The sequence below is a fragment of the Anomaloglossus baeobatrachus genome, chromosome 2 (genome assembly GCF_048569485.1).
Source record: "Anomaloglossus baeobatrachus isolate aAnoBae1 chromosome 2, aAnoBae1.hap1, whole genome shotgun sequence".
Taxonomy (NCBI): Eukaryota; Metazoa; Chordata; class Amphibia; order Anura; family Aromobatidae; genus Anomaloglossus; species Anomaloglossus baeobatrachus.
The window spans coordinates 588583601-588608665 of record NC_134354.1 but is presented as its reverse complement, the minus strand read 5'-3'; the positions used below and the strand labels follow the sequence as shown (position 1 = coordinate 588608665).

At 38.2% G+C, this 25065-nt stretch overlaps 1 protein-coding gene across 3 annotated transcripts in view; it reads left to right on the top strand.

The window, feature by feature from the left end:
- The window catches only part of SCEL (sciellin), a 148535-nt gene that overhangs the window by 57724 nt on the left and 65746 nt on the right, over positions 1 to 25065 (top strand). For all 3 annotated transcript variants that reach the window (XM_075336773.1, XM_075336772.1, XM_075336771.1), the window contains 5 exons: positions 9157 to 9180; positions 9279 to 9338; positions 14802 to 14870; positions 23562 to 23594; positions 24967 to 25041. In XM_075336773.1, coding sequence (XP_075192888.1) covers positions 9157 to 9180; positions 9279 to 9338; positions 14802 to 14870; positions 23562 to 23594; positions 24967 to 25041 — 261 coding nt within the window. The remainder of the gene's footprint in view (positions 1 to 9156; positions 9181 to 9278; positions 9339 to 14801; positions 14871 to 23561; positions 23595 to 24966; positions 25042 to 25065) is intronic.

The following is a 25065-nucleotide window of genomic DNA, read 5'->3' as shown; positions in this document are numbered from 1 at the left end:
GAAAATAGTGATGAATTAGAACACAAAATGTAGAGGCAATTTGCAGAACCTGGTCATACACTTATGACAACTATTAGCCAAGGTTTTATCATTAGTGAGAAGGAACAAAGTTGTTGCCTTCACTTTTGCAAGAACTAAAGGTCAGGTATGCTAAAGTACAATGTGCCAGATTTTTCTTTCCTCTGACATCTGCCATTGGGGCAGAGAGGATGGACCCCATCAGGTTCTGCCAAGATTTATGTAATGTGTTTGTCCTGGTTACAACAGGTCAACTTTATAACTGGCTAAAAATGTTAACATCTTCTTATCAGTGCTTGTAAGTTTTTGATTGCAAAAAGAGTGACTTCTGATATTCTGACTGAGCTTCCTATTTCTAATAAATAGTTTTCACACATTTTGTTGAGCAATTATATTAAGTTCAAATCCTAACATCTGCAAGGAGCTTGTGTGGGTTTCCTCCGAGTACTCCGGTTTCCTTCCACACTCCAAAGACATACTGATAGGTACTTTAGATTTTAATCACTGTCTCTATTGGGGCTCACAATGTTTGTACAGAGCTGTGGAATATGATAGCGATATATAAGCAGAAAAAAATATATGTTTGCTGCAGCTTTACTCATCATTTGCATGCTTTGCATTAGCATCAGATATGGCTTTATTCCAATGCATAGGCTCAAGTGTGTTTTTAGTTTTGACGTACTGTATATCTTTTTATTTTAGAAAAGGACCTTTCCACTTTCCTAACATGTCTATTTTAGTGAATATGTGCATTCCCAATGAAAAAATTATTCTGAAAATTTACTTAATACTCCAAATTATTATTATTATTACTAATAATTTAAAAGCATCAATAATATATGCAAAGAGGGTTTAGACATAATACATATATAAAATATAGGTTCAATAATTTTACTAACAGTGATATAACTGGTATAGAGGGAAGAGGACTTTGCCCTTGTTGGCTTTTAATTCATAAGGTTTTTGGGCGGGAGTCTGTAGATTGGGGGGGGAGTGAAACAGCTCCAGTCTCAGTGAGGTAGCAGTGGGGTTATGCAGGCTTTCCTGAAGAGATGAGTTTTCAGGTTATGTTGGAAGACATTGATCATTTAAGACAATCTGTCAAGGAGGAGTTCTAGAGGATGGGTAATGCTCAAGAAAAGACTTGGTGATGGTTTTGGGAGTAATATCTCTATTACTACCACTGGAAATGTATTTAATTCCTTTAATCAAAGGAGAGTGTTCCTTTACAGTCTGCCCGATCAGCACTGACCGGACAGTGTCAGGGTAGAGAGACACATCTCCAACCGGTAATACCCTACTTTCTAGGAGCAATAACAAAGGAACAACACAGAGTTCTAGAATGATCCCTAATAATTATATTGTGGAAAATGTAAGTATTTATTATATTAGACATGACAGAGGAGACAAGTTCTTATTAAGAAGTGCACAGATGGTATTTTATAGTTATTAAGACTGAAGAGCTATTTTATGATTACCTCAATTATTTAATTACATTATATAATGTTAGACCAAGATATAAATTAGCTAATTGAGTTATCACACGTTCTGAGGTGGAAATATTATAAAATATGTATTTAAAGACTATATCCGGGCTTTAAAAAAAAAAGTGCCTAAGCACTAAAAGGCAGGTGGTTGTTGCCTACCTGCCTGTTATGCCTGGTGCTCTTGTTCACCGGCATTCAGCTGCTTCCACTGATGTTACGTCAACAGAGTAGTGGCTTCTCATCCATTCTGCTCTTTAGACGGGCCGGGACACTTGACGTTATGTTGATTGACAGCCAGTTCTCCCAGTAAGGCAGCAGCTGTAAGTCATAATAGAAAATGAGTGGGACTCAGCACCAATATAGATGAATAAAAATCTTCATGCTTTATTTGAAAGTTTAAAAATAAAGAAAAGGGTCACAAATCATCCAAAATCGCCATGCGACTTGCCGTGCGGCTTGACGCGTTTCGGACACAAAAGGGGAATTTAAAAACAGTCCTTAATCATAAGCCATGTAGGATGGGAGGCAAAAGATATATATAGCACCTTAAGAAGCAATGAAATACAAGAGCAAGATGGAAAACAGGAAGGGAGTCCACCCGAAAACATGCAAATTAGTAAGAGGGTTGGTATATCATTGGATTCTCTTAACCCCATATGCGTATGTATATCTACTGGGGAATTCATGAAAAATAATTCTTAGATTACAAAAAGACCTCAAAATAAGGTCAATGCAAGCATACATGTGTATATGTGCACCATTCCACCCACCCATATATTTCGTATAGCAATTATTTCACTAAGGAAACAAAAAAGATTATTTCATTGGTCTATGAAAAGATGTTCATGCAGATATTATAATAAGTGGATATATCTTATATAGATGGTATGTGTACACATGCATATAAATGCATGTGCTCTGTGGGTGCAGGGCAAAGAAAAAGATAGATAGAAATAGAAATACATGTATGTGGACTAGATATTATATCGTCTCCAGTATAGGATTTTATATATTATAGACATATGGAAAAAAAAAAAAAAAAAAAAAATATTTTTATTTTAGTTTTTATTTTTATTTCTATATTTTGTATGTGTAGCTATATGAGCTCTATGTACACATGTGTGCAGTGTATACACATGTGTACGATGGAAGAAACATATAAAGCATAGGATATCCAGGATATCCAGGAATTCAGAATTATAAAAAAAAAAAAAAAAAAAAACAAAACAAAAAAAAAAAAACTTTTTATTTTAGTTTTTATTTTTATTTCTATATTTTGTATGTGTAGCTATATGAGCTCTATGTACACATGTGTGCAGTGTATACACATGTGTACGATGGAAGAAACATATAAAGCATAGGATATCCAGGAATTCAGAATTATAAAAAAAAAAAAACAAAAAAAACCCTATGATTATATTTCATATATATATATAATAATCATATGACATAGCGTAGATCGGAACGATAATTAAGTCCCTTTGGATGCCGGGTATCGAGCCGTAATATCCATTTGGCCTCGGTGTAGAGAAGTTCACGAAACCAATCACCTCCTCTTAGAGGTTTTTTGACTTGCTCGATGCCTACAATGTTCATAGTGGAAAAATCACCGTTGTGAAGGTCAAGAAAATGTCTGGTGAGACCTGAAATAGATCTTTTATATTTCGGCGGATTCGAAGAAAGAGTTGGGAGTGGGATGTGGGTATGCTCGGATATCCTTTTTCTGAGAGGCCTGGAAGTGCAGCCTATGTAGTCCTTCAAGCATATGGTACAAGAGGCCTTATATATAACATATGTAGTAGAGCAATTTATGAAAGTGGAAATGTTATAGGAAATGTCACCCACTGGAAAAGACAGCGTTTTTCTCATAAATTTACAAAGTCCGCATCGTGGCAAAGCGCACTTGTGGGAGCCTTTTGTACTAAGCCAGGTCTCTGTTTTATTTTGAGAAATGAAAAGACTAGGAGATATCATATTGCCTATGGTTTTGGCCTTCCTGGCCACGACATTGACCCCATTGGATAATATTTGAGCTAACTCCGGATCCTGTTGGAGAAGGGGAATATAGCGTAAAAAAACTTCTTTTATTTCAGAAAAATCAACGCTGTAAGGAGTAGAGAAGACAATGCGGCAGTTTTTTTCATCAGATTTGACTTTGTCAGAGAGTAGATCATTGCGGGTTCTTTCTCCAGCGGTTTTTTCAGCACGAGAGAGGATCTTATTCTTATAACCTCTGTATTGTAGACGCTTCTTCATAGTTTCCAATTCCAGGGAGTAGGCAGTATCTGTAGAGCAAAGCCGGCGTGCTCTGAGGAATTCGCCAAGGGGTAGATTATTTATGGTATGTTTAGCATGATTGCTATTTGCATGCAAGATAGTGTTCCCACTAAGCGGTTTTCTATATAAAGAAGTATTAATGGAACCTGTTTCGGGGTCACCGGTAAGATATACATCCAAAAAAGGGGTAGAATTTCCAGAAAACATTACAGTAAAGCTTTAATGACATTAACATATTTATCAGAAACCTTACGGTTAAAAAACATTTTCTTTCATCTGAACAGAGCCGTGCTGATACTGCTTCCACCTCCAGTGCCGCCATTGAAGTATCCTCCTTTCCATTACATATGAGTCTCAGGGAACATATCTCCACAAAAATCCTGTCTGAAATGGACAACTCCAATAGTCCTGAACTTCATATTTCTCCGTTTAAAACAACGAATAAAGATTTTTATCCAGTGGCTTCACGTGTTCCCATTATGGACACATACCAGGATCTAATGGAAACCGAAATAAAAAATATTCTTTCCTCCAGTTCTGCATCGTCCAACAATCTTACCACCCATGAGTGCAAAGCTCTTAAGGATTTGAGTAAAAACCCTTATATCACCATAAGAGCAGCCGATAAGGGTGGCTCAGTGGTCATTCTCGACAGTTCGCTGTATGAGAGAGAAATTATGCACATGTTGGAGGATCCTACCACTTATAAACGGCTTACATCTGATCCTACAGAAGCCTTTTCCAGGAAATTAAATACCATTCTTGACCAAGGATTGTCTTTGGGTATTTTTGATAAATCAACCCGTGATTTCCTGATTAATGATGTTCCTGTGTGTCCAATCTTTCAAGGACTTCCCAAAACCCACAAGGGTCTCTTTCCACCACCACTACGACCTATTGTAGCCAGCACTAATTCTCTCACAAGTCGGACCTCAGATTGGCTAGATAACATCTTACAGCCTCTTGTAAAAGATTCAGCTGGCTACATCAGGGATTCTAAACATTTGTTACAAATTCTTCCTGCCTTTACCTGGACTGACAACCTTTTCTGGGTCACTAGTGATGTTGCATCATTATACTCATGCATTCCACATAAATCAGCTCTTAATTCCTTATCTCACCATTTAAATCGATTGACCAATATGAGTGACATACACAAAGATTATGTCATTTTGATCTGTGAGTTTCTTTTGAAACATAATTTTTTCAGCTTTAACCAACAGTTCTTTTTACAAGTTAATGGATGCCCTATGGGTGCTAGTTTTTCTTGCGTTCTAGCTAATTTATACATGGTTTCCTGGGAAGCCATATACATACATACACCTGACAATCCCTTTTTGGATCAAATTTTTTGGTACGCGAGATACATAGACGATCTCATAATGATCTGGAAACGCAAGAAAAACGCACCCATCACAAACCTATCAGATAATTATCTTTCTTATTTGAATTCAAACCACATGAATTTGAGCTTTACTGTAATGTTTTCTGGAAATTCTACCCCTTTTTTGGATGTATATCTTACCGGTGACCCCGAAACAGGTTCCATTAATACTTCTTTATATAGAAAACCGCTTAGTGGGAACACTATCTTGCATGCAAATAGCAATCATGCTAAACATACCATAAATAATCTACCCCTTGGCGAATTCCTCAGAGCACGCCGGCTTTGCTCTACAGATACTGCCTACTCCCTGGAATTGGAAACTATGAAGAAGCGTCTACAATACAGAGGTTATAAGAATAAGATCCTCTCTCGTGCTGAAAAAACCGCTGGAGAAAGAACCCGCAATGATCTACTCTCTGACAAAGTCAAATCTGATGAAAAAAACTGCCGCATTGTCTTCTCTACTCCTTACAGCGTTGATTTTTCTGAAATAAAAGAAGTTTTTTTACGCTATATTCCCCTTCTCCAACAGGATCCGGAGTTAGCTCAAATATTATCCAATGGGGTCAATGTCGTGGCCAGGAAGGCCAAAACCATAGGCAATATGATATCTCCTAGTCTTTTCATTTCTCAAAATAAAACAGAGACCTGGCTTAGTACAAAAGGCTCCCACAAGTGCGCTTTGCCACGATGCGGACTTTGTAAATTTATGAGAAAAACGCTGTCTTTTCCAGTGGGTGACATTTCCTATAACATTTCCACTTTCATAAATTGCTCTACTACATATGTTATATATAAGGCCTCTTGTACCATATGCTCGAAGGACTACATAGGCTGCACTTCCAGGCCTCTCAGAAAAAGGATATCCGAGCATACCCACATCCCACTCCCAACTCTTTCTTCGAATCCGCCGAAATATAAAAGATCTATTTCAGGTCTCACCAGACATTTTCTTGACCTTCACAACGGTGATTTTTCCACTATGAACATTGTAGGCATCGAGCAAGTCAAAAAACCTCTAAGAGGAGGTGATTGGTTTCGTGAACTTCTCTACACCGAGGCCAAATGGATATTACGGCTCGATACCCGGCATCCAAAGGGACTTAATTATCGTTCCGATCTACGCTATGTCATATGATTATTATATATATATATGAAATATAATCATAGGTTTGTTTTTTTTTTTTTTTTTTTTTTTTTTTTTTTATAATTCTGAATTCCTGGATATCCTATGCTTTATATGTTTCTTCCATCGTACACATGTGTATACACTGCACACATGTGTACATAGAGCTCATATAGCTACACATACAAAATATAGAAATAAAAATAAAAACTAAAATAAAGAGTTTTTTTTTTTTTTGTTTTGTTTTTTTTTTTTTTTTTTTTTATAATTCTGAATTCCTGGATATCCTGGATATCCTATGCTTTATATGTTTCTTCCATCGTACACATGTGTATACACTGCACACATGTGTACATAGAGCTCATATAGCTACACATACAAAATATAGAAATAAAAATAAAAACTAAAATAAAAATATTTTTTTTTTTTTTTTTTTTTTCATATGTCTATAATATATAAAATCCTATACTGGAGACGATATAATATCTAGTCCACATACGTGTATTTCTATTTCTATCTATCTTTTTCTTTGCCCTGCACCCACAGAGCACATGCATTTATATGCATGTGTACACATACCATCTATATAAGATATATCCACTTATTATAATATCTGCATGAACATCTTTTCATAGACCAATGAAATAATCTTTTTTGTTTCCTTAGTGAAATAATTGCTATACGAAATATATGGGTGGGTGGAATGGTGCACATATACACATGTATGCTTGCATTGACCTTATTTTGAGGTCTTTTTGTAATCTAAGAATTATTTTTCATGAATTCCCCAGTAGATATACATACGCATATGGGGTTAAGAGAATCCAATGATATACCAACCCTCTTACTAATTTGCATGTTTTCGGGTGGACTCCCTTCCTGTTTTCCATCTTGCTCTTGTATTTCATTGCTTCTTAAGGTGCTATATATATCTTTTGCCTCCCATCCTACATGGCTTATGATTAAGGACTGTTTTTAAATTCCCCTTTTGTGTCCGAAACGCGTCAAGCCGCACGGCAAGTCGCATGGCGATTTTGGATGATTTGTGACCCTTTTCTTTATTTTTAAACTTTTCAAATAAAGCATGAAGATTTTTATTCATCTATATTGGTGCTGAGTCCCACTCATTTTCTATTATCGTTTACTCTGAAGCTGGACCTGCCTGTCCGCAGGACTACGTGCATCAACCGCAGACTGGAGGACCTTACATGGGTGAGCTGAATACTTTTTTTCTCTACTAGCAGCTGTAAGTCAGCATGACATCAGCTGTCCCACCCCATCTATAGAGCAGAAAAGAAGCCCCTGCTTCGTTGAAATAACCACTGTATCCTTGGCAGAAGTGGTCTGCGACTGCTCTGTACTGGCGCAGAATGGTGCTGGGCACAACAGGCAGGTAGTTAGCAACTATCTGCCTGTTAGTGCTTAATTACATTTTTTATTTATTTTTTTAAATCCCAGATAGCTACTTTCATTTATTCTGATAACATAGCTCAATTACTGTATATAAAGGGTGACTCTAAGGAGCCAATATTGATAAAAAGGTTGCTTTCTTTTTAAAAAAGAAATGAGGGACAGATCTGTATCCATGATATTATCCATGATAAGGAACTGGTTTCAAATGGTTATTGTCCATGCCCCTAATTTCTAGTAACTTATTGTTTGGATCTTTGAGTTAGTACATTAAAAATCTAAATTACCTACTGTCCTTTAACACATATTTTACTTTTAAAATTATTAAAAAAAATAATAGCTAATTAATTAACTAACCAATCATATTAATAGCATACTGTACTTGTATACTTGGAGTGGATACTCTTTAATCCTCAACTGGTGAGGTGGGATTTTTGTCATGCAACTGGTGATGTGGGGCTTCATATACCCCAGTGTTTAGAAATCTCTAATTTTTACAGAAAATGCAAAGATCACGTTTGTTTTAATCGTTTTCTTATTGGCGATTGATTACACATGAGTATACCAAATTTTTAACACCCACAAGTATTGGAAAATGTAATAAATTGATGATTCATACCAGCATGGTCCAATGAATGCCAGCTGAACAAAATTTCCCTGGGGAATAGCAAACCCCACCTCACCAGTTGAGGGTTAAACAGATGATATTTATCAGATAAAACTTAACTTACACTACGTGCGGAAGTTATTAATATTGTAACTATGACCTTACTATTTGTGATTTCTAAAAGATATCTAAAGGTAGAAGTTGCTAAAAATAAAACATTAGGGACTATAATGGGGACAATCCTTTTAATACAATTAGTTGGTAAAATTATTCAGTGCATCTGAATCATTAACAATGATAATTGTGCCACCTATTGGGCACCAGCAGTCATTTTCATATCTGGAAAGCATATGTTGTTGGCACAAGATGTAATTATTGTTAGTAGTGATGAGCGAGAAAACAAAAACCTCGAGTGCTTGGTTCTCAAATCGATCGGATGTGCATGATTGGAATACCGAGCATAGTGGAAGTCAATGGGAAACGCAACAATTTTTCTGGAACACTCCCCCCAGGTGTGAGAAAGGGAGAGAGAGAAAGGAGTCGAGCATGTGCAAGATATTCGATCAAGTAATGAATGTCTCAAGCATCCTGATGCTCGATCAAGTATCATGCAGTGCCAAGCATGCTCGCTCATCACTAATCGTTAGTAATGAATAGAATCCTTCATAGTAAATAAGGCAGAAGAGAACCTAAGGAAATAATTACATTTATACATAGGAATCTCCCTATGGGACTGTTAGACTTTCATTTAATTGTGATTACGAATTGACAGCCTTTTTAATAAGTTCCTGTTCGTGGTTTATTTAATGCCATTCCTGAAAGTGTCCTTTTTATTTCCATTTAGTGGGCCAGACCCCACCAACAAAAGGTATGCATTTTTCTCAATTATAATTAAGAATTGTGCTTAGTGCTCATTTCTTTTCTTGGGTTGTGAGTCTGACACAATGAATAAATCTTTACATTCAGCAGGCAATCCTGGGCTCCGACTAACAAGACAACTACTACGATTACAGAGGAATCCAAAAGGTACAGAATGTAGAGCAGCAACAGGTCATACTCTACCTTATTATTTACTGTTATATATTCCTGTGTTAAGGGTAATTTCATGTAAAGTCTTATGGTCCTTTCAGACAAGCCACTGATTGACGAATGAGTGTTCATAAGAATGCTCGTTCCCAACTACTGGCCCATTTTAAAAGGTCATAGCATCCTGGATCCCAGGACACTATATATTGCCTCTCTATCTATGGTTCAGTGTCAGTGATATTTCTGCCTTGAAGCTTGTATACTGGCTCTAGTGAGTGTTCCTGATCTGTCCTGCCTCCCTGATACTGTGTCCTGACTTGTACCCTCCCCCGTTCGTCTGCCTGTCCCGGTTCCTGACTTCCAGCTCCTGTCTGTTGTTTGTGTTTGCCTCTGCATACCTGATCTTACACCTTCCGACTTGGTTCTGTTTTGTGACTTGATATTGATCCTCCCTTTGCAGTGACTGACTTTCCTGGCTAGATCCTGACTGTTTGACTACTCTATTGCCCTCTGGTGGCTTGCCTATTAATTGCCTGCTGAAGTTACTCTGCTTTACTTCAGCTGCCTTTCCGTTACAGTGTTTCTTTGTCTTTCCTTCACTACTCCGCTGCCACCTAGTGGGGAATACGCTGTACTACGTCTTACTAACCTTTGTACAGCATGACAGTGAGATTCTTGTGAAAGTTACCAACTGTGAGGGGAAGAGCTGATTCTATACATGATCTGAATGCAGTATGGAGCCTTGTGAATTGATGTTTTTCAAAACACAATAGGAGAATTGAGTTATACATAAAGAAAGGTCCATGCTTTTATAGCTTCCCATTTTATATCCATAGTCATTAATATGTAGTTGGTCCCCATATTGCAGCTATAACAACCCACTCATCTGGGAAGGCTTTCTACAAGATGCTGGAGTGTGTTTGTGGGGATTTTTGCCCATTCATCCAGTAAAGTATTTGTGAGGTGAAACACGGATATTGGAATAGAAGCCTGACTTTAAATCTCCATTCTAGGTCATCCCTGAGGAGTTTGGTAAGGTTCAGGTCAGCCATCTTCCACACAAAATTTACCCCACCATGCCTTAGTCGACCTTGCTTTGTGCACTGGAGCACGGTCATGCTTGAACAGAAAAGGGCCACCCCAAATTGTTCCAACAAAGTTACTATTCGCCAAAGCCAGACTCTTCCATTACACTGCCAGATAGAGAAGTATGATTTTTCACTACATAGAACTCGTTTCCACTGCTCTAGAGTCCAGTGGTGATGTACTTTACATTACTCTAGTCTAATCAGATGCTTGGCATTATATATGATGTAAAGTTTGGGTACAGCTGCTCAATCATGGAAATCTATGAAAGGACGCTTCTGCTGGAGTTGATTTGAGGTGTGGTGCTTGCATTTTGAAGTTTTTGCTGAGAAGTAAATATGCAGTCAAAGGAGCTCTCCAAACAGGTGAAAGAAGCCATCTTTTATCTTACAAAACAGCAAAAAAAAAATCTGAGAAATTGCTACAATACTATGAATGGCTAAATGTACAGTTTGGTACACCCTGAGAAAAAGGGAGCACTGGTGACCTCAACAATGCAAAAAGACCTGGACGGCCATGGAAGACAACAGTAGTGGATGATTGCAGAATAATTACCATGGTGAAGAGAAACCCCTTCACAACATCCAATCATCTGAACAACACTCTCCATGATGTAGGCGTATCAATATCCAAATCTACCATTAAGAGAGGACTGCATGAAAGAAAATACAGAGGGTTCACTGCACAGTGTAAGCCACTGAGAAAACTAAAGAATAAGAATGCTAGATTGGACTTTGCTAAGAAAAATCTTAAAAAAAACAGCACAGTTCTAGAAGAACAATTTTGGACAGATGAAACCAAGATTAACCTCTACCAGACTGATGGAAAGGATAAACTATGGTGAAGGCATGGTACAGCTCATGATCCAAAGCATACCACATCATCTGTAAAACATGGCGGAGGCCTGTGATGGCTTAGGCATGCATGGCAACCAGTGACACTGGGTCCCTAATGCTTATAGATGATGTGACACAGGACAGAAGCAGCCGGATGAATTCTAGGGTTCTCAGAGACATTTGAGCACTGTGTGCTCAAATCCAGACAAAAGCAGCCAAACGGATTGTTCGGCATTTCACAATACAGATGGAGAATGACCCAAAATGTAAAGCCAAAGCAACCCAGGAGTTTATGAAAATGAAGAAGTGGAATCTTCTTGAATTGACAAGTCAGTCACCTGATCTCATCCCAACAGAGCCACATTTCACTTATTAAAGACTAAACTTCAGACAGAAAGGCCCACAAACAAACAGCAACTGAAAAACTCTGCAGTAAAGGCCTGACAGAGTATCAAAAAGGAGGAAACACCGCGTCCGTCTGGCGATGTCCATGAGTTTGAATTCAGGCCGTCATTGTCAACAAAGGGTTTTCAACCAAGTATTAGAAATTAACATTTTTGTTTCCAAATATTTAATTTGTCCGATTACTTTTGAGCCCCTGAAATGAAGGGATTGAGTTTAAAAAATGATTTATTCCTCATATTTTTATGCAATCATTTTGTTCAACCCCCTGACTTAAAGCTGAAAGTCTGAACTTCACCTGCATCTGACTTGTTTTATTCAAAATCCATTGTGGTAATGTACAGAACAAAAATGTGAAAAATGTCTCTGTCCCAATATATATGGACCTAACTGTATAGTGCAACATGTCTCTTTTTCCATTGTTCAAGAACGACCTCTTTTAGAGCCTGGATGCTGGATGGAGAGTGGCAGAGAATTAATTTGTTATGAAAATTACTTTTTTTGGTTGTGCAAAAGAACAAATCTTCTTTGCAATCGATCACCCACATTTGGAGAGAACTTTGTATTTTTGTATCCCGTAGAAACTGTTGATTCTGAGAGGAATCAAAAAGTTTTCCAATAAATCGGTTAGGGTGTACTTATTTATTCTAAGCACTCTTAATATTGACGGTCTTATCTCTAATGAGCAATAGTGGAATCCATATATTCATTAATCGCAATGTGCTGACGCAGGCCAAGAATATTTGTTTGTATAATTTTTTCAGATGAAGTAGAATGTAGCTTGTTCCATTATGACAGAGTTGCAAAAAGTGAGATTGCTTTTTTGTCATGATAAGGCCAGAAAGTATATTATAACTAGAGATGAGCCACCACCCTAGTGTTCAAGTTCGGTTCGGTTTGTCGAACGGCGGGTGTGTTCGTTGAACGTTCAATGAACGTTCGTAGAATACTTTCGAACACCTTCGAACACCATTGAAAACAATGGCAAGCAAACACAACCATGTACAAACATTCACAAACACGAACCCACACACATATTATGCTCACCTTACCTTCTGTTCCATCACCGTCCTCCTGGGACTTGCAGTTCGCCGGTACAAGATGTGTATCGGGTAACCATTGCAACCGATGCCGAAACACATCCTGTAGCGGTGAACTATGTGTATCGGGTAACCATCGCGATGAGGGAGGAACTGTCAGACGCTACTCAAAGGCAGCACGCTGGCCAATCAGAGGCAAGTAGCTCCTGCCTTTGATCTCAGCGATTTGGCAGCGGAAATTCCGGCATCGGTCGCGATGGTTAGCCGATACACTTCTTGTATTGGCGAACTGCAAGTCCCAGGAGGCCGGCGATGGAACGGAAGGTAAGGTGAGCATAATATGTGTGTGTGCGTGTATGTTTGTGTATGTGTGTTTGTGTGTGTTTGTGCATGTGTGGAATGGCACAATAGGGGACCAGGATGGGACATTTAACAAGTTGTGGAAGGAATTCTCTGCATTGCAATGATTTCCTATGGGAAATCTTGCTTTGCTAAACGAGGAACTTGGTTAGCAAGCACACTCCCAGAACGGATTGTTCTCATTAACCAAGGTTCCACTGTATTAACATTAAATGACAGTATTACTTTGAAAAGCCAGTTGCGCTTTTGGTGATCGAACCGTTATCGAACATAACCTCGAACTGTCGAACTTGAAGTTAATTTTTCGCGTTCGTCGAACGACTCGAACATCACCTAAAACAGTTCAAATTTGAGATTGGCGAACAGTTTGATTCGAACACCGCTCATCTCTAATTATAACTGATAACAAACTGGCAGGTTGTAGAGTGAAAAATGATAGCTTGTACTGGTGGCCAGTTTGCAGCTGGTCCCCATTTCTATTATGAGGCTTTAATATCAGATTGTTACACAACTGTGACTGATGTGTCACTTAATGATCAGGAACAAGGAATTCAGTAGCTGTTTGGAGACTGCACTTTTTGCATTGAATTTCATAGTGAATGCCCACCCTTGAAAACTATTTTCTTTTTTTTTACCTATTTAATGGTCCAAAATTCCTTACTGAAAAATGTCAGAATATAATTCATCTTTACTGACACAGAGCTCCAAATTCCCTGCATGCGTGAAAACAGCATATTGAGTGCTCACAGCCACCATTAGGGGGAGCTCACTGCCTACTGCTTTAGTATAGCATTTTAATAAAGTGGAATTTAAGTCATAAACCCATGCAGACCTGTATCCGAAAAACAAAGCTCTAATCAACACAAAGACGAATTGGGAAATTAAGTAACACTTTTTTAACTTCAAATATATTGTTAAAATATGCAATATTTCTCTTATGAAACCACATGAGGGTAAAATATAAAATTCAGTATAATGTAAAAATTAAATATTAATTAATATTTAGAAATTGTCTAAAATAAATTGGCACAATTATAAAATATTTTTGTTATATATTTGTTTTTTTCCTAGCTTGAGTGTGATGCGCATAGGATGTTACATACACTTTTAGTTTAATTATACTGTTGCCAAGTTTATCCATTACCAAATAGGTTACCCAAGTTTAATAAATTATAATAGGGTGATAGTGTGCTAACGTATCTGTATCTGTGTGAATCCTCTGTTTGGATTTTTTTTATAATGAACAATTGTATGAATCACTGTTTGTGCTGGACAAGCGTTGCTTACTTTGGCTCCTTTCTGAACATTGTACTCCTTGGTTACTGAAGAATCATGAATTAATTCAGTGTTCTTTCCAGTCTGCATTGCCACTGACTTTAGTATTATAAATGTAAAAGGCAAAACTATTAATAACAATATTGGAATCCCAGTGCAAAAAAAGTAATATAAGCCAAGAGAGAACTTTGTAGTGTACATATATTTTTTTTTTACAATCTAACAATATGAAAAAACATATAAAAATGTCTGATGATCCAAATGAATGACATTGTGTGCACTTGAAATTTATATGTTGAGAGCGTCCTCTATTTATACAGTATGTCACTAAGATCATGAGAAAAATGAATTTTCTAATTATTTTTAATAACGTGCATATAAAGAATGCTATTAAATTTATAATATAAATTAAATAAAATTTGGAATCACATCTTAATTATAAGCATTGTTATGTTCACATACAGAAAATCTTGGACTCCGGCAAACAAGAACAACACCACTACTACCACCACTACAACAACCGAAACTAAACAGTAAGAAAGCTACCAAGTTTAACAATCTGTCATTGTAAATTATGGAAAAGTTGATGTAAATCATTTACAGCTTACTCATAACATCAATTCAGCTACAGTATTAAAAATGAGACAAATGAATAGAAAAATATCTGGCCATTCTTGCATTAATGGGAACCTGGCAAAAGGTTTTCCCAAATAAACTAAAGCCCCCATCTGCTCTATTGCTGCATCGACTTATACAGTATATAAGTCCTGACGTCCCTCGCATATGCCCCCAAAAATCTTATATATTTCCGGCATATGGCGCTGTCCTGTCTTTTTCTGCGCCTCCTCTACGTGCATAATTGCCACACTATTGAATATATGTGGATTACTCTTCCTACGTCATCGATAGGTCGCCATGAATCTTGCATCTGCACAAGTGAAGTGCAAGCCTGCGCAGGCACACTATGCTCTGCCTCACAAAGGGCAGAGCAAAGTCCCGCACTGCGCATGTGTAGGTAGCGATTTCACTTCCAGGTTAATAGTTTCTGGTGCATTTTTGACATATTCAGAGGGAGACCAAGGTTTAGATACAGGTTGATGGACTTCAGTAATAGAGCAGATAAAGGTGATAGCTTTAGTTTATAGTAAGAAAACCTGGTGAGAGGTTCCTTTTGAACTTTCTCTAGTGGAATTAGTGGCTATGCATATGACCATTGTCAGATTGGACAAATCAGACTCTGCTTAGGGCAAATGAATTGCCATGGCCTGACAAGTGGATTGAAGGTATTTTTTACCAAAGGGTGCAGTGGGCCTAGTACCTGTTTAAATTTACAACCTTTAAATGCATTTTTAAAGGGAGTCTGTCATCAGGTTTTTGTTACCTAATCTGAGAACAGCATAACGTAAGGGCAGAGACCCTGATTCCAGCAATGTGTCACTTAGTTTACTTGGTGCAGCAGTTGTGATCAAATTAGTTGTCTCTACTGCATATGTAGCAGTGCTGTGAATGATGAGCCCTGTACAACCTTGTTCATATGACTGATTGATAGCTTTCTGTGTGCACTGTATAATTGACAGAAAGCTGCTAATCAGTGGTGTGGGCAGTGTTACATAGAGCAGGAGGACTACATGTCACAAGACACCTAGTTCTGTTGTGATAATCTCCTGCAGCTAAACCAATGATTTTATTAAAAATGCAGAGCACATCTCAGTAAGTGGCACGTTGCTAGTATCAGAGTTTCAACCTCTACATCATAGCGCTCTCACAAACACATAGCAAAAACCTGCTAACTGATTTGCTTTAAGACGATTCAGCACAATTACTAATGCTATTACAAGTAGCTTTTAAATTGTCCATAAATTAAGTTATGTGTATTAATAAGAAATGACACAGGAAAAAGTATTGAACACATGCAGAGAGATGCAAAAAGAATTGGAAAGCCATGACACCAGCTGAAATCCATCAGTAATTAGAAACCAATCCTGACACTTGGTGAAAAAAATATCAGCTGGTTCAGCTCATGGCCTATAAAAAGGTGTCATTACGAAGGTGCCACACAAGAAACATCTCATGATGGGTAAAACAAGTGAGGTGTTCAAAGACCTTCGCAATCTTGTTGTTGCAAAACATGCGGACAGCATTGGTTACAGAAGAGTTTCTAAACTTCTGAAGGTTCCAGTGAGCACTTTTGGGGTCATAATTCAGAGGTGGAAAAAACATCATTTCATCATAAACCGGCCACAACTAGATGTTTTCAAATAGAAGAGTGAAAAGAGTTATCAGAACAGTTATCCAAGAGCCAAGGACTCTTTGTATTTATGGAGATTTACAGAAAGACCTGGAATCAGCAGGTTTAATTCTTTCAATAATACAATAAGTAATGCACTCAACCTCTATGGCCTGTATTCACGCTCACCACACAAGTCTCCATTGCTGAATAAAAAGAATATTCAAGTGGATTTAAAATTTTCTCAACAACATTTAGACAAGCCAGTGAAATACCGGAAGAATATAGTCTGGTCAGATGAGATAAAAATTTAACTCTTTGGATGCCATATTACACACCATGTTTGGAGGCCAAAATTAACTACATATCACCTAAAAAACCCATAGCAACAGTGAAGTTTAGAGGTGAGAATATCATGATGTGGGGCTGTTTTTCGGCATATGGTACTAGCAAACTTCATGTAATTGAAGGAAGGATGAATAGATAAATGTACTGAGGCATTGCTGATAAAAATCTGCAGCCATCTACCGAACTGATGATAATGAAACAATGGTGGACAGTTCAGTAAGACAATGATCCCATACACACAGTAAAGAAAACTCAGTTGGTTTTACAGAAAGAATGTCTCAGCCAATCACCTGACCTGATTCCAAAAGAAACTTTATGACTGGAGCTAAAGCTCAGAGTTCATAGAAGAAACCCAAAGAACCTTCATGATTTGAAGAAAGTTTATGTGGAAGAATGGCCCAAAATCACACCTGAACAATGCATGCAACTAATAAGCAAAAGAAGAGGAGGGCACTCACCGGGCTGCTGTATACAAAAAGTCTGTTTATTTCAGCATAAGGGAAAAAAAAGCGGGGGGGGGATGCATGGCACAGCAGACGATGGCCATTTCATGCTTAACAAGCACTTCAACAGGTCTACAAACACATGACGTTAGATCCCCTTTCTTATAGGGCGACACCCAACAGGGGAAATGTCAGAAACGTATAAAAACATTTTAAAAACATCAATAAACAACATCAGACTGTAACACTTATAACAAAGACATGAAAAAAGAAAGAAATTTCCAGCTTCTCTGAACTTACAAGAACACTGTGAGATCGTTTTTCTCGTTTAACCCTAGGGGACCCAGTGCATTGTACTTTATTATATATTGAGCCTCCTTTTGTAGTAGAATTTTATGGGGAGCTCCTCCTGCTGCTCTGGGCTCCACTTGCTCTAAACCAGCAAAACGTAACTCATTTTTATTGGCTCCATGTATATCTCTAACATGGGAAATAATTTTAGTTGCACCAATACCTGTCTCTATGAAGTTGCGATGCTCTCTAAATCTAACAAAGAGTGGCCAGATAGTTTTCCCTATGTAGTGCATTCCGCACGGGCAAAAAATGATATATACCACCATTTTGGTTTTGCAAGTGATTAGTTGTTTTGTAATATGCCAGTTGTTCCCTATTTTTAGAGATCTATCTGTGCAGTGAAACTTGCAAAATGAACAACTGCCACACTTATATTTCCCTTTTGGGCTATATTTATCCATCCAGGTAGAGGTTGACACATATCTTTTTTTAACCAAAATATCACCCAAATTTTTGCATCTTTTGAAGGCTACTATTGGTCTATTTCTTGCCAATTCAGTTAGATCCCCATCTTTCTCTATTAAATGACAATTTCTGTTAATAATTGAACGAATAGTATTCTCTAGATCATATTTGAAACAGAACACGAATTTATTAAACTCATCATTTTTGCGATTTTTTTTTTCCTATGTAAATTTCCATTGGAAAAATGCATTAAAGCTTTTTCGTGTGCCTGTTCTATATTTTTTTTGGGGTACCTCCATTCTTTAAACCAGTGTTTTAAATCCACTATCAAATCTTGTAACCTATTTGGGTTGTTGGTGGTTCTATATAATCGTGTGAATTGACTATAGGGTATAGAGTTTTTTTTATATGCCAGGGGTGTGTACTCTCAAAATGGAGCAACATTTAACTGCCGTAGATTTTCCATGTAACTCCCGCATAAGTAAGTTGTCTTTTACTGATAGCTTTACATCTAAGAACTCTATGGCCTTTGCATTGAATTCAGAAATAAAATACATGTTGAACCGATTAGTTGTATTCAGGTAGTTGACAAACGCCTCAAAATCGTTTTTTGACCCATCCCAAATTAGTAAGACATCGTCCACATAGCGCAGAAACAATTTGATGTGTTTAATAAACGGATTGTCAATGCTGTACACTAGCTCCTTTTCTACACCTGCCAAGTACAAGTAAATATTAGCCAAGGTACACGCAAATGGAGTGCCCATGGCCACTCCACTTCGTTGCCTGTTCCAAGTATTTCCAAACTTAAACGCGTTATGCGTTAAAATAAAGGTTAGAGCACTTTGTACAAAATCGACAATCATTTTTGTTTCCCCCAAATTTTTCATCATGTCCCCCACCATCTCTACTCCCAGGTCTTGCGGTATCCTGGAGTACAGGCTTTCTATGTCGAGCGATGCCCAATGAAAACCAGGTTGCCATTGAAAAGTCTCCAAGTGCTTAATTAAATCCCCTGTCTCTCTTACAAAGTTTTTCTGCCTTATTTTTGGATATGGACCCCTGCAATACCTGACTGTTAAGGAGACTACGTAGCTTTTCCCTATATCTCGTCGTTGGATCACTTTTAAGTACTTCATAGACCTCTATGTTATTTAATTGTCTGAGAGACTGATTAATATAATAATCAAATTTTCAATACATACAACTAGTTTATCCATACAGGAGGCATCTTAAAGCTGTCATCACCAACAAAGGCTTTTGTATTAAGTATTACATACATTTCAGTATGCCTGTTCAATACATTTTGCTGTGTCATTTCCCATTATTACACAAAACTTTATTCATGGACATTTATGGTTTGATATTTTTCCACTGTTTGGATTGGATGGGTTGTTGTTGATATCTGATGAGAAATTCATGTCAATATCACCATTAGAAATATATTTATTTAGAAAATTGGTGATGTGTTCAAAACATATTTTATAAGCTGTATATATTGTATTAGGTTATGGGAGATAATATTTGATTAGTGGGGATCCAACAATTGGAACTCCTATTAATCAGGGAAAAAAGGCAACGTCTCCATCATTATTTACCTAAATCACCGTACATACGATTGTGGCAGTAGATGAGATTACAGCTCAGTCATATGCATTCAAAAGGGTTTTCAAAGTTAATTTAATTGAATGCCAGTACATTGTGCGGCTCCTCTGAAATGGCTGCATAGAACTCTGGTCCTAATGTAACAATTTTGTATTGGTGCCAGATAAAACCTGTGCCATCAGTCTGACTGTCATTGATGCTTCACAGCTTTTCATAGTCATTAATGGTAAACACTTGAGCAACCGCATTTATGATGTCCTATAAATTCATAAGAGATTGAGAAAAATAAACCAAATCGACAAGATATATTTTAATGTTACAATTAAAGGGATGGATTGACATGCAAAATAATTTTCATCCTAAATCCCTATCCATTTAATACAATAATCTAAACTAATTTCTAATATACTTTAATAAAAAATTCCCTCTCCTTCACTACAATATATAACTGCCGCAGCGTCTGTTCCCTCCCTGAATTGAAGAGTCATTAGTGTCAGTCATTTCAGTGGCTGTTTTAGTTCCTGCGTGCTCCACACTGTGTGATGTGCCCAATGACAGCGCACTCTCTGTTGCAGTTGCAGGCTCAAATCAGCAGTATCGATCTGGCAACAGGGAAAAGCGCACTGTGAATGTGTCTTCTAAAGCGGGCTTTACACACAACGACATCGCTAACGAGATGTCGTTGGGGTCATGGAATTCGTGACGCACATCTGGCCTCATTAGCGATGTCGTTGCGTGTGACACGCACGAACGACCGCTAACGATCAAAATTACTCACCTAATTGTTGATCGTTGACATGTCGTTCTAATCCCAAATATTGTTGCTGTTGTAGGATGCAGGTTGTTCGTCATTCCTGCGGCAGCACACATTGCTATGTGTGACACCGTAGAAACAAGGAACAACACCTTACCTGCGGCCGCTTGCAATGAGGAAGGAGGGAGGTGGGCAGGATGTTACGGACGCTCATCTCCGCCCCTCTGCTTCTATTGGGCGGCCGCTCAGTGACGCCACTGTGACGTCGCATGAACTGCCCCCTTAGAAAGGAGGCGGTTCACCGGCCACAGCGACGTCGCTAGGCAGGTAAGTATGTGTGACGGGTGTTAACGATGTTGTGCGCCACGGGCAGCGATTTGCCCGTGTCGTACAACCGACAGGGGCGGGTGTTTTCACCAGCGACATTCCTAGTGATGTCGCTGCATGTAAAGCAGCTTTAAAGCGGGCTTTACATGCTACGATATATCTAACGAGATGTCGGCGGGGTCACGTCGTAAGTGACGCACATCCGACATCGTTAATGATATCGTAGCGTGTCACAGCTATGAACAAACAGAAATACTCACCTTCTCGTTCATCGCTGACACATCGCTCATTTTCTGAAAATTGAACGTCCGGTTGTTCAATGTTCCTGAGGCAGCACACATCGCTCCGTATGACACCCCGGGAACGATGAACACAGCTTACCTGCGGCCGCCGGCAATGCTGAAGGAAGGAGGTGGGCGGGATGTTATGTCCTGCTCATCTCCTCCCCTCCGCTTCGATAGGCCAGCCGCTGTGTGATGTCGCGGTAACGCCGCACGTCCCTCCCCTTTCAGGAAGTGGATGTTCGCTGCCCACAGCGAGGTCGTTTGGAAGGTAAGTACGTGTGACGGGGGGTTACAGCATTGTGCGACACGAGCAAGAAATTGCGATCGCACGACTAATTGAAGAGTGTAAAGCAGGCTTAAGACTATCAGATGTGCAGAGGCCTATGACATTACTTGCAGGAACAACTCGGGTGTATGCATGCCTGGACACCTGGTAGTCTTAAAACAAACACTTAACATTGCACTCTCCTCTGTTGCTGTATTGTTACTGCTGATTTAAGCCAACAACAGCCTAGCCCCAGAAACTGATGGCGCTTTGTTTGAGTATCCCAGCATTCACTGTAAATCTTAAACAAAGTGTCATCAAAAAAGGAAGTGGGGAAAAAAAGAAAACCAGTTAGACAATGTAGTGAGGGAAGGAGAGGGAGTTTTTTTTTAATTAAAGTATATTAGAAATTAGTTTAGATTATTGCATTAAAAGATAGGGATTTAGGATGAAAATTACTTTGTATGTCAGACCTCCACTTTAAGTTGGTTAGAATAATTATGATCCCTCAATAAAGGTTAATGCATATTCTATACTACAAACATTCCCTATACATTATACCATAAATGTATAACATATTATCATTCTCAATTATAAAGTTCACCGCACTCTTCAAGAATTGCATGCAACAATATTTGTTTATTTACATAGACAGGTGATGGACAGTTGAGGGTACAGGAAATAACGACACAGGACGTTTCGACCTATTTGGTTTTTTCAAAAACGTCTCTGAAAGTTAAAACTAATAACCATTAATATACACCCTGTGCAAGCATTAGAATTGATATATGGTACAGCTACATACAGTATGTACATACTGTATATACGTATTATCATATAAGAACAGACGTATGCGCAAACTGATTTTGCAATAAATAAGAGCAAGCATCCAATCAAGGTACCCCTAGGGCTATCTAATGGTCACAGTCAATAGACTATAGGATTTAGTATGATGCCAAGAGAGAAATATGAATATAGGAATTTACCTCTGGTTTGTTGTAGCAAGGGCACTCCCGCGTCTGTATCCCAGCTGATCGTGAATTCTTTGTCAGTGGTGTAAGTACCTTCTCAAGGAAAATGGATAAAGGGGAAAGGATGGAGTCTGTTGAGGCCACTAAAGGGTCTAATGGGGGTTCTCTGAATAACTTATGTATCTTAGGGAGGATGTAAAAAACTGGTATAATTGGATGGGGATTTGTAAGGAATGTGGCTTTTCTCTGGTCTATTGTATTGTTGTCCAGGTAGATTTTCAGTGTATGTTTGATTCTCTCCCTAATGGTCGTGGTGGGGTCTTGTGTGATTTTCTTGTATGTCGTGGCATCCGATAGTTGGCGAATGACCTCCAGTAGATACATGGTGTGATCTAAGATAATCGTGGCACCCCTTTTATCCGCTGGTTTTATCACTATCTTTTTATTGGACGCTAAAGACTTCAAGGTGTGTTTTTCAGTGGTGGTTAGGTTCTGGTGTGTTGGATAGAAACCAAGTTTATGTTTATGTATCATTTGTTTTATATCTCTGACGTTTACTCTCCATGAGACCGCGCTTGCGCGGCTCTTCCAATTATTCCCACTCCTGCGCACACTGCATTGCCACGTGTCCTCCCTCCCCTTCCCATCTTGGAGGTGGGCTATTTAAACCCCATTCCTCGCTGCATACAGCACAAAGACAGATCAGCTGGGACACAGGCGCGGGAGCGCCCTTGCTAAAACACTCAAGACGTAAATTTCTATATTCACAGCGTATTTCTCTCTTGGCATCATATTAAATTCTATAGTCTATTGACTATGACCATTAGATAGCCCAAGGGATTACCTTGATTGGATGCTTGTTCTTATTTATTGCATAATCAGTTTGCGCATACGTTTGTTCTTATATGTTAATATGTATACAGTATATGTAGATGTACCATATATATCAATTCTAATGCTTGCACAGGGTGTATATTAATGGTTATTATTTTTTACTTTCAGCAACGTTTTTTGAAAAAGACCAAATAGGTCGAAACGTCCTGTGTCTCTATTTCCTGTACCCTCAACTGTCCATCACCTGTCTATGTAAATAAACAAACACTATTGCATGAAATTCTTGAAGAGTGGGGTGAACTTTATAATTGAGTACTACTGGGGATTCATCATCCCGTCTACCAGCACCTCCATACTTGGCTGTGTGCACACTAACTGTTTCTAAAATATATAATCATTCCCAACAGGGTTGGTCCAGGAAAACCAGAAGGGCAAAAAATGCAAGTATTATTTTATATTATTCATTTTACTTTACAGGAATTTTTAAGGCCAGTAATCTGCTAATACATAATGGTGTTTTGGGAAAAGGCATAATCATTCATCAGTTTTTTTTCATCTGTGTACTATCCATTTTTAACCAACCATCAGGATTTTCATATATAAAGAAAGCCAGCGCTATACTGGTGCTAGGATACTGGATGTAACCATACCTTTTGTTGAGAGACTGGGTGCTTGATTGCAGAAAAATGTGCACTCAAAGTTCTAGAAATGCGCTGACTGTTTGAGTGGCATGTGCATTGGGGCTATGTAGGTCGGGTCTGGCATTATTATTCCACTACTATATGCTTGCTTGGCCTTCTTCCACCTGTCACTGCCATTACAGTTAAGTCCATTTAGAAGTAATTCAGGAACTCTTCACTGAGATGGCGTTGGAGTCAGCACCTACGAATAGCGCTATCTCCGGCGCCATCTTATTGAAGATTTTGACGTGCATTTCTGGAACTTTGATTACACATTATTCTGGAGTCAAACATCCAATTGCTCAATTAAAGGTATGATTGGATTCAGCATCCTAGGACCAGTATGACACTGGCATTACTTAATATATGAAATTCCTGGTGGTTGGTTCCTTTTAATCGAACAATTTGAAAATCTTTTTTTTTTTGGAGGACCCGTGTGTAAATTGTTTTGTTAATCAGTATCAGCCATTCAAGTCTGTAGGGATCTGTTTAAAATGCATAGAAAACAAGAGCCAGTTATTTTAATCTGTTTTTTATTCATTTTATCAGATCCCTTATTAAAGAGATTTTTGCCACCTATAACATAAAAGCAGAGATCCTGATTCCAGCGATGTGTCACTTACTGGGCTGCTTAGTGTAGTTTTGATAAAATCACTGTTTAATCAGCAGTAGATTATCATTAGAGGACTACTTGGCCTGCTACTAGGCAGTCCAGCGCATTCATGAGCTCTGTATAACTGCTAGATCTGCAGCAGAGAAAACATTGATTTTATCAAAATGACAGCAAACAGCTCAGTAAGTGACACATCTCTGGAATCAGGGTCTCTGTCTCTACATTAAACTGCTCTCAGATGGGGGAGCAAACACCTGGTGACAAATTCCCTTTAAGTACAATTAAAAAAGTTCACAGTTTACATCCTATAGTTTTTAATTGACTGAAAAATAAAACAATTGCAGTACAGAATAAAAATAGCCTGTTGTTTTGCAAGTGAAAAAGAAAATATTCGATTCAGTAGACCCTTGATATGTGTATTAGGTGTCAATTTGGGTTAGTGTAATGACATATGCTACAAAATAAATTTGGTGACAAATATCTAAGCAGTATTCATAACCCTGCAACCTCCTTCTTTAGCACTATTTACTCATCGGATACAAGGACCACAGATAAACAACCCAGAGCCGCCTTTGTTGATAGTGCCAGATCAAGGTACAGTAAATTATATTGTTTAAA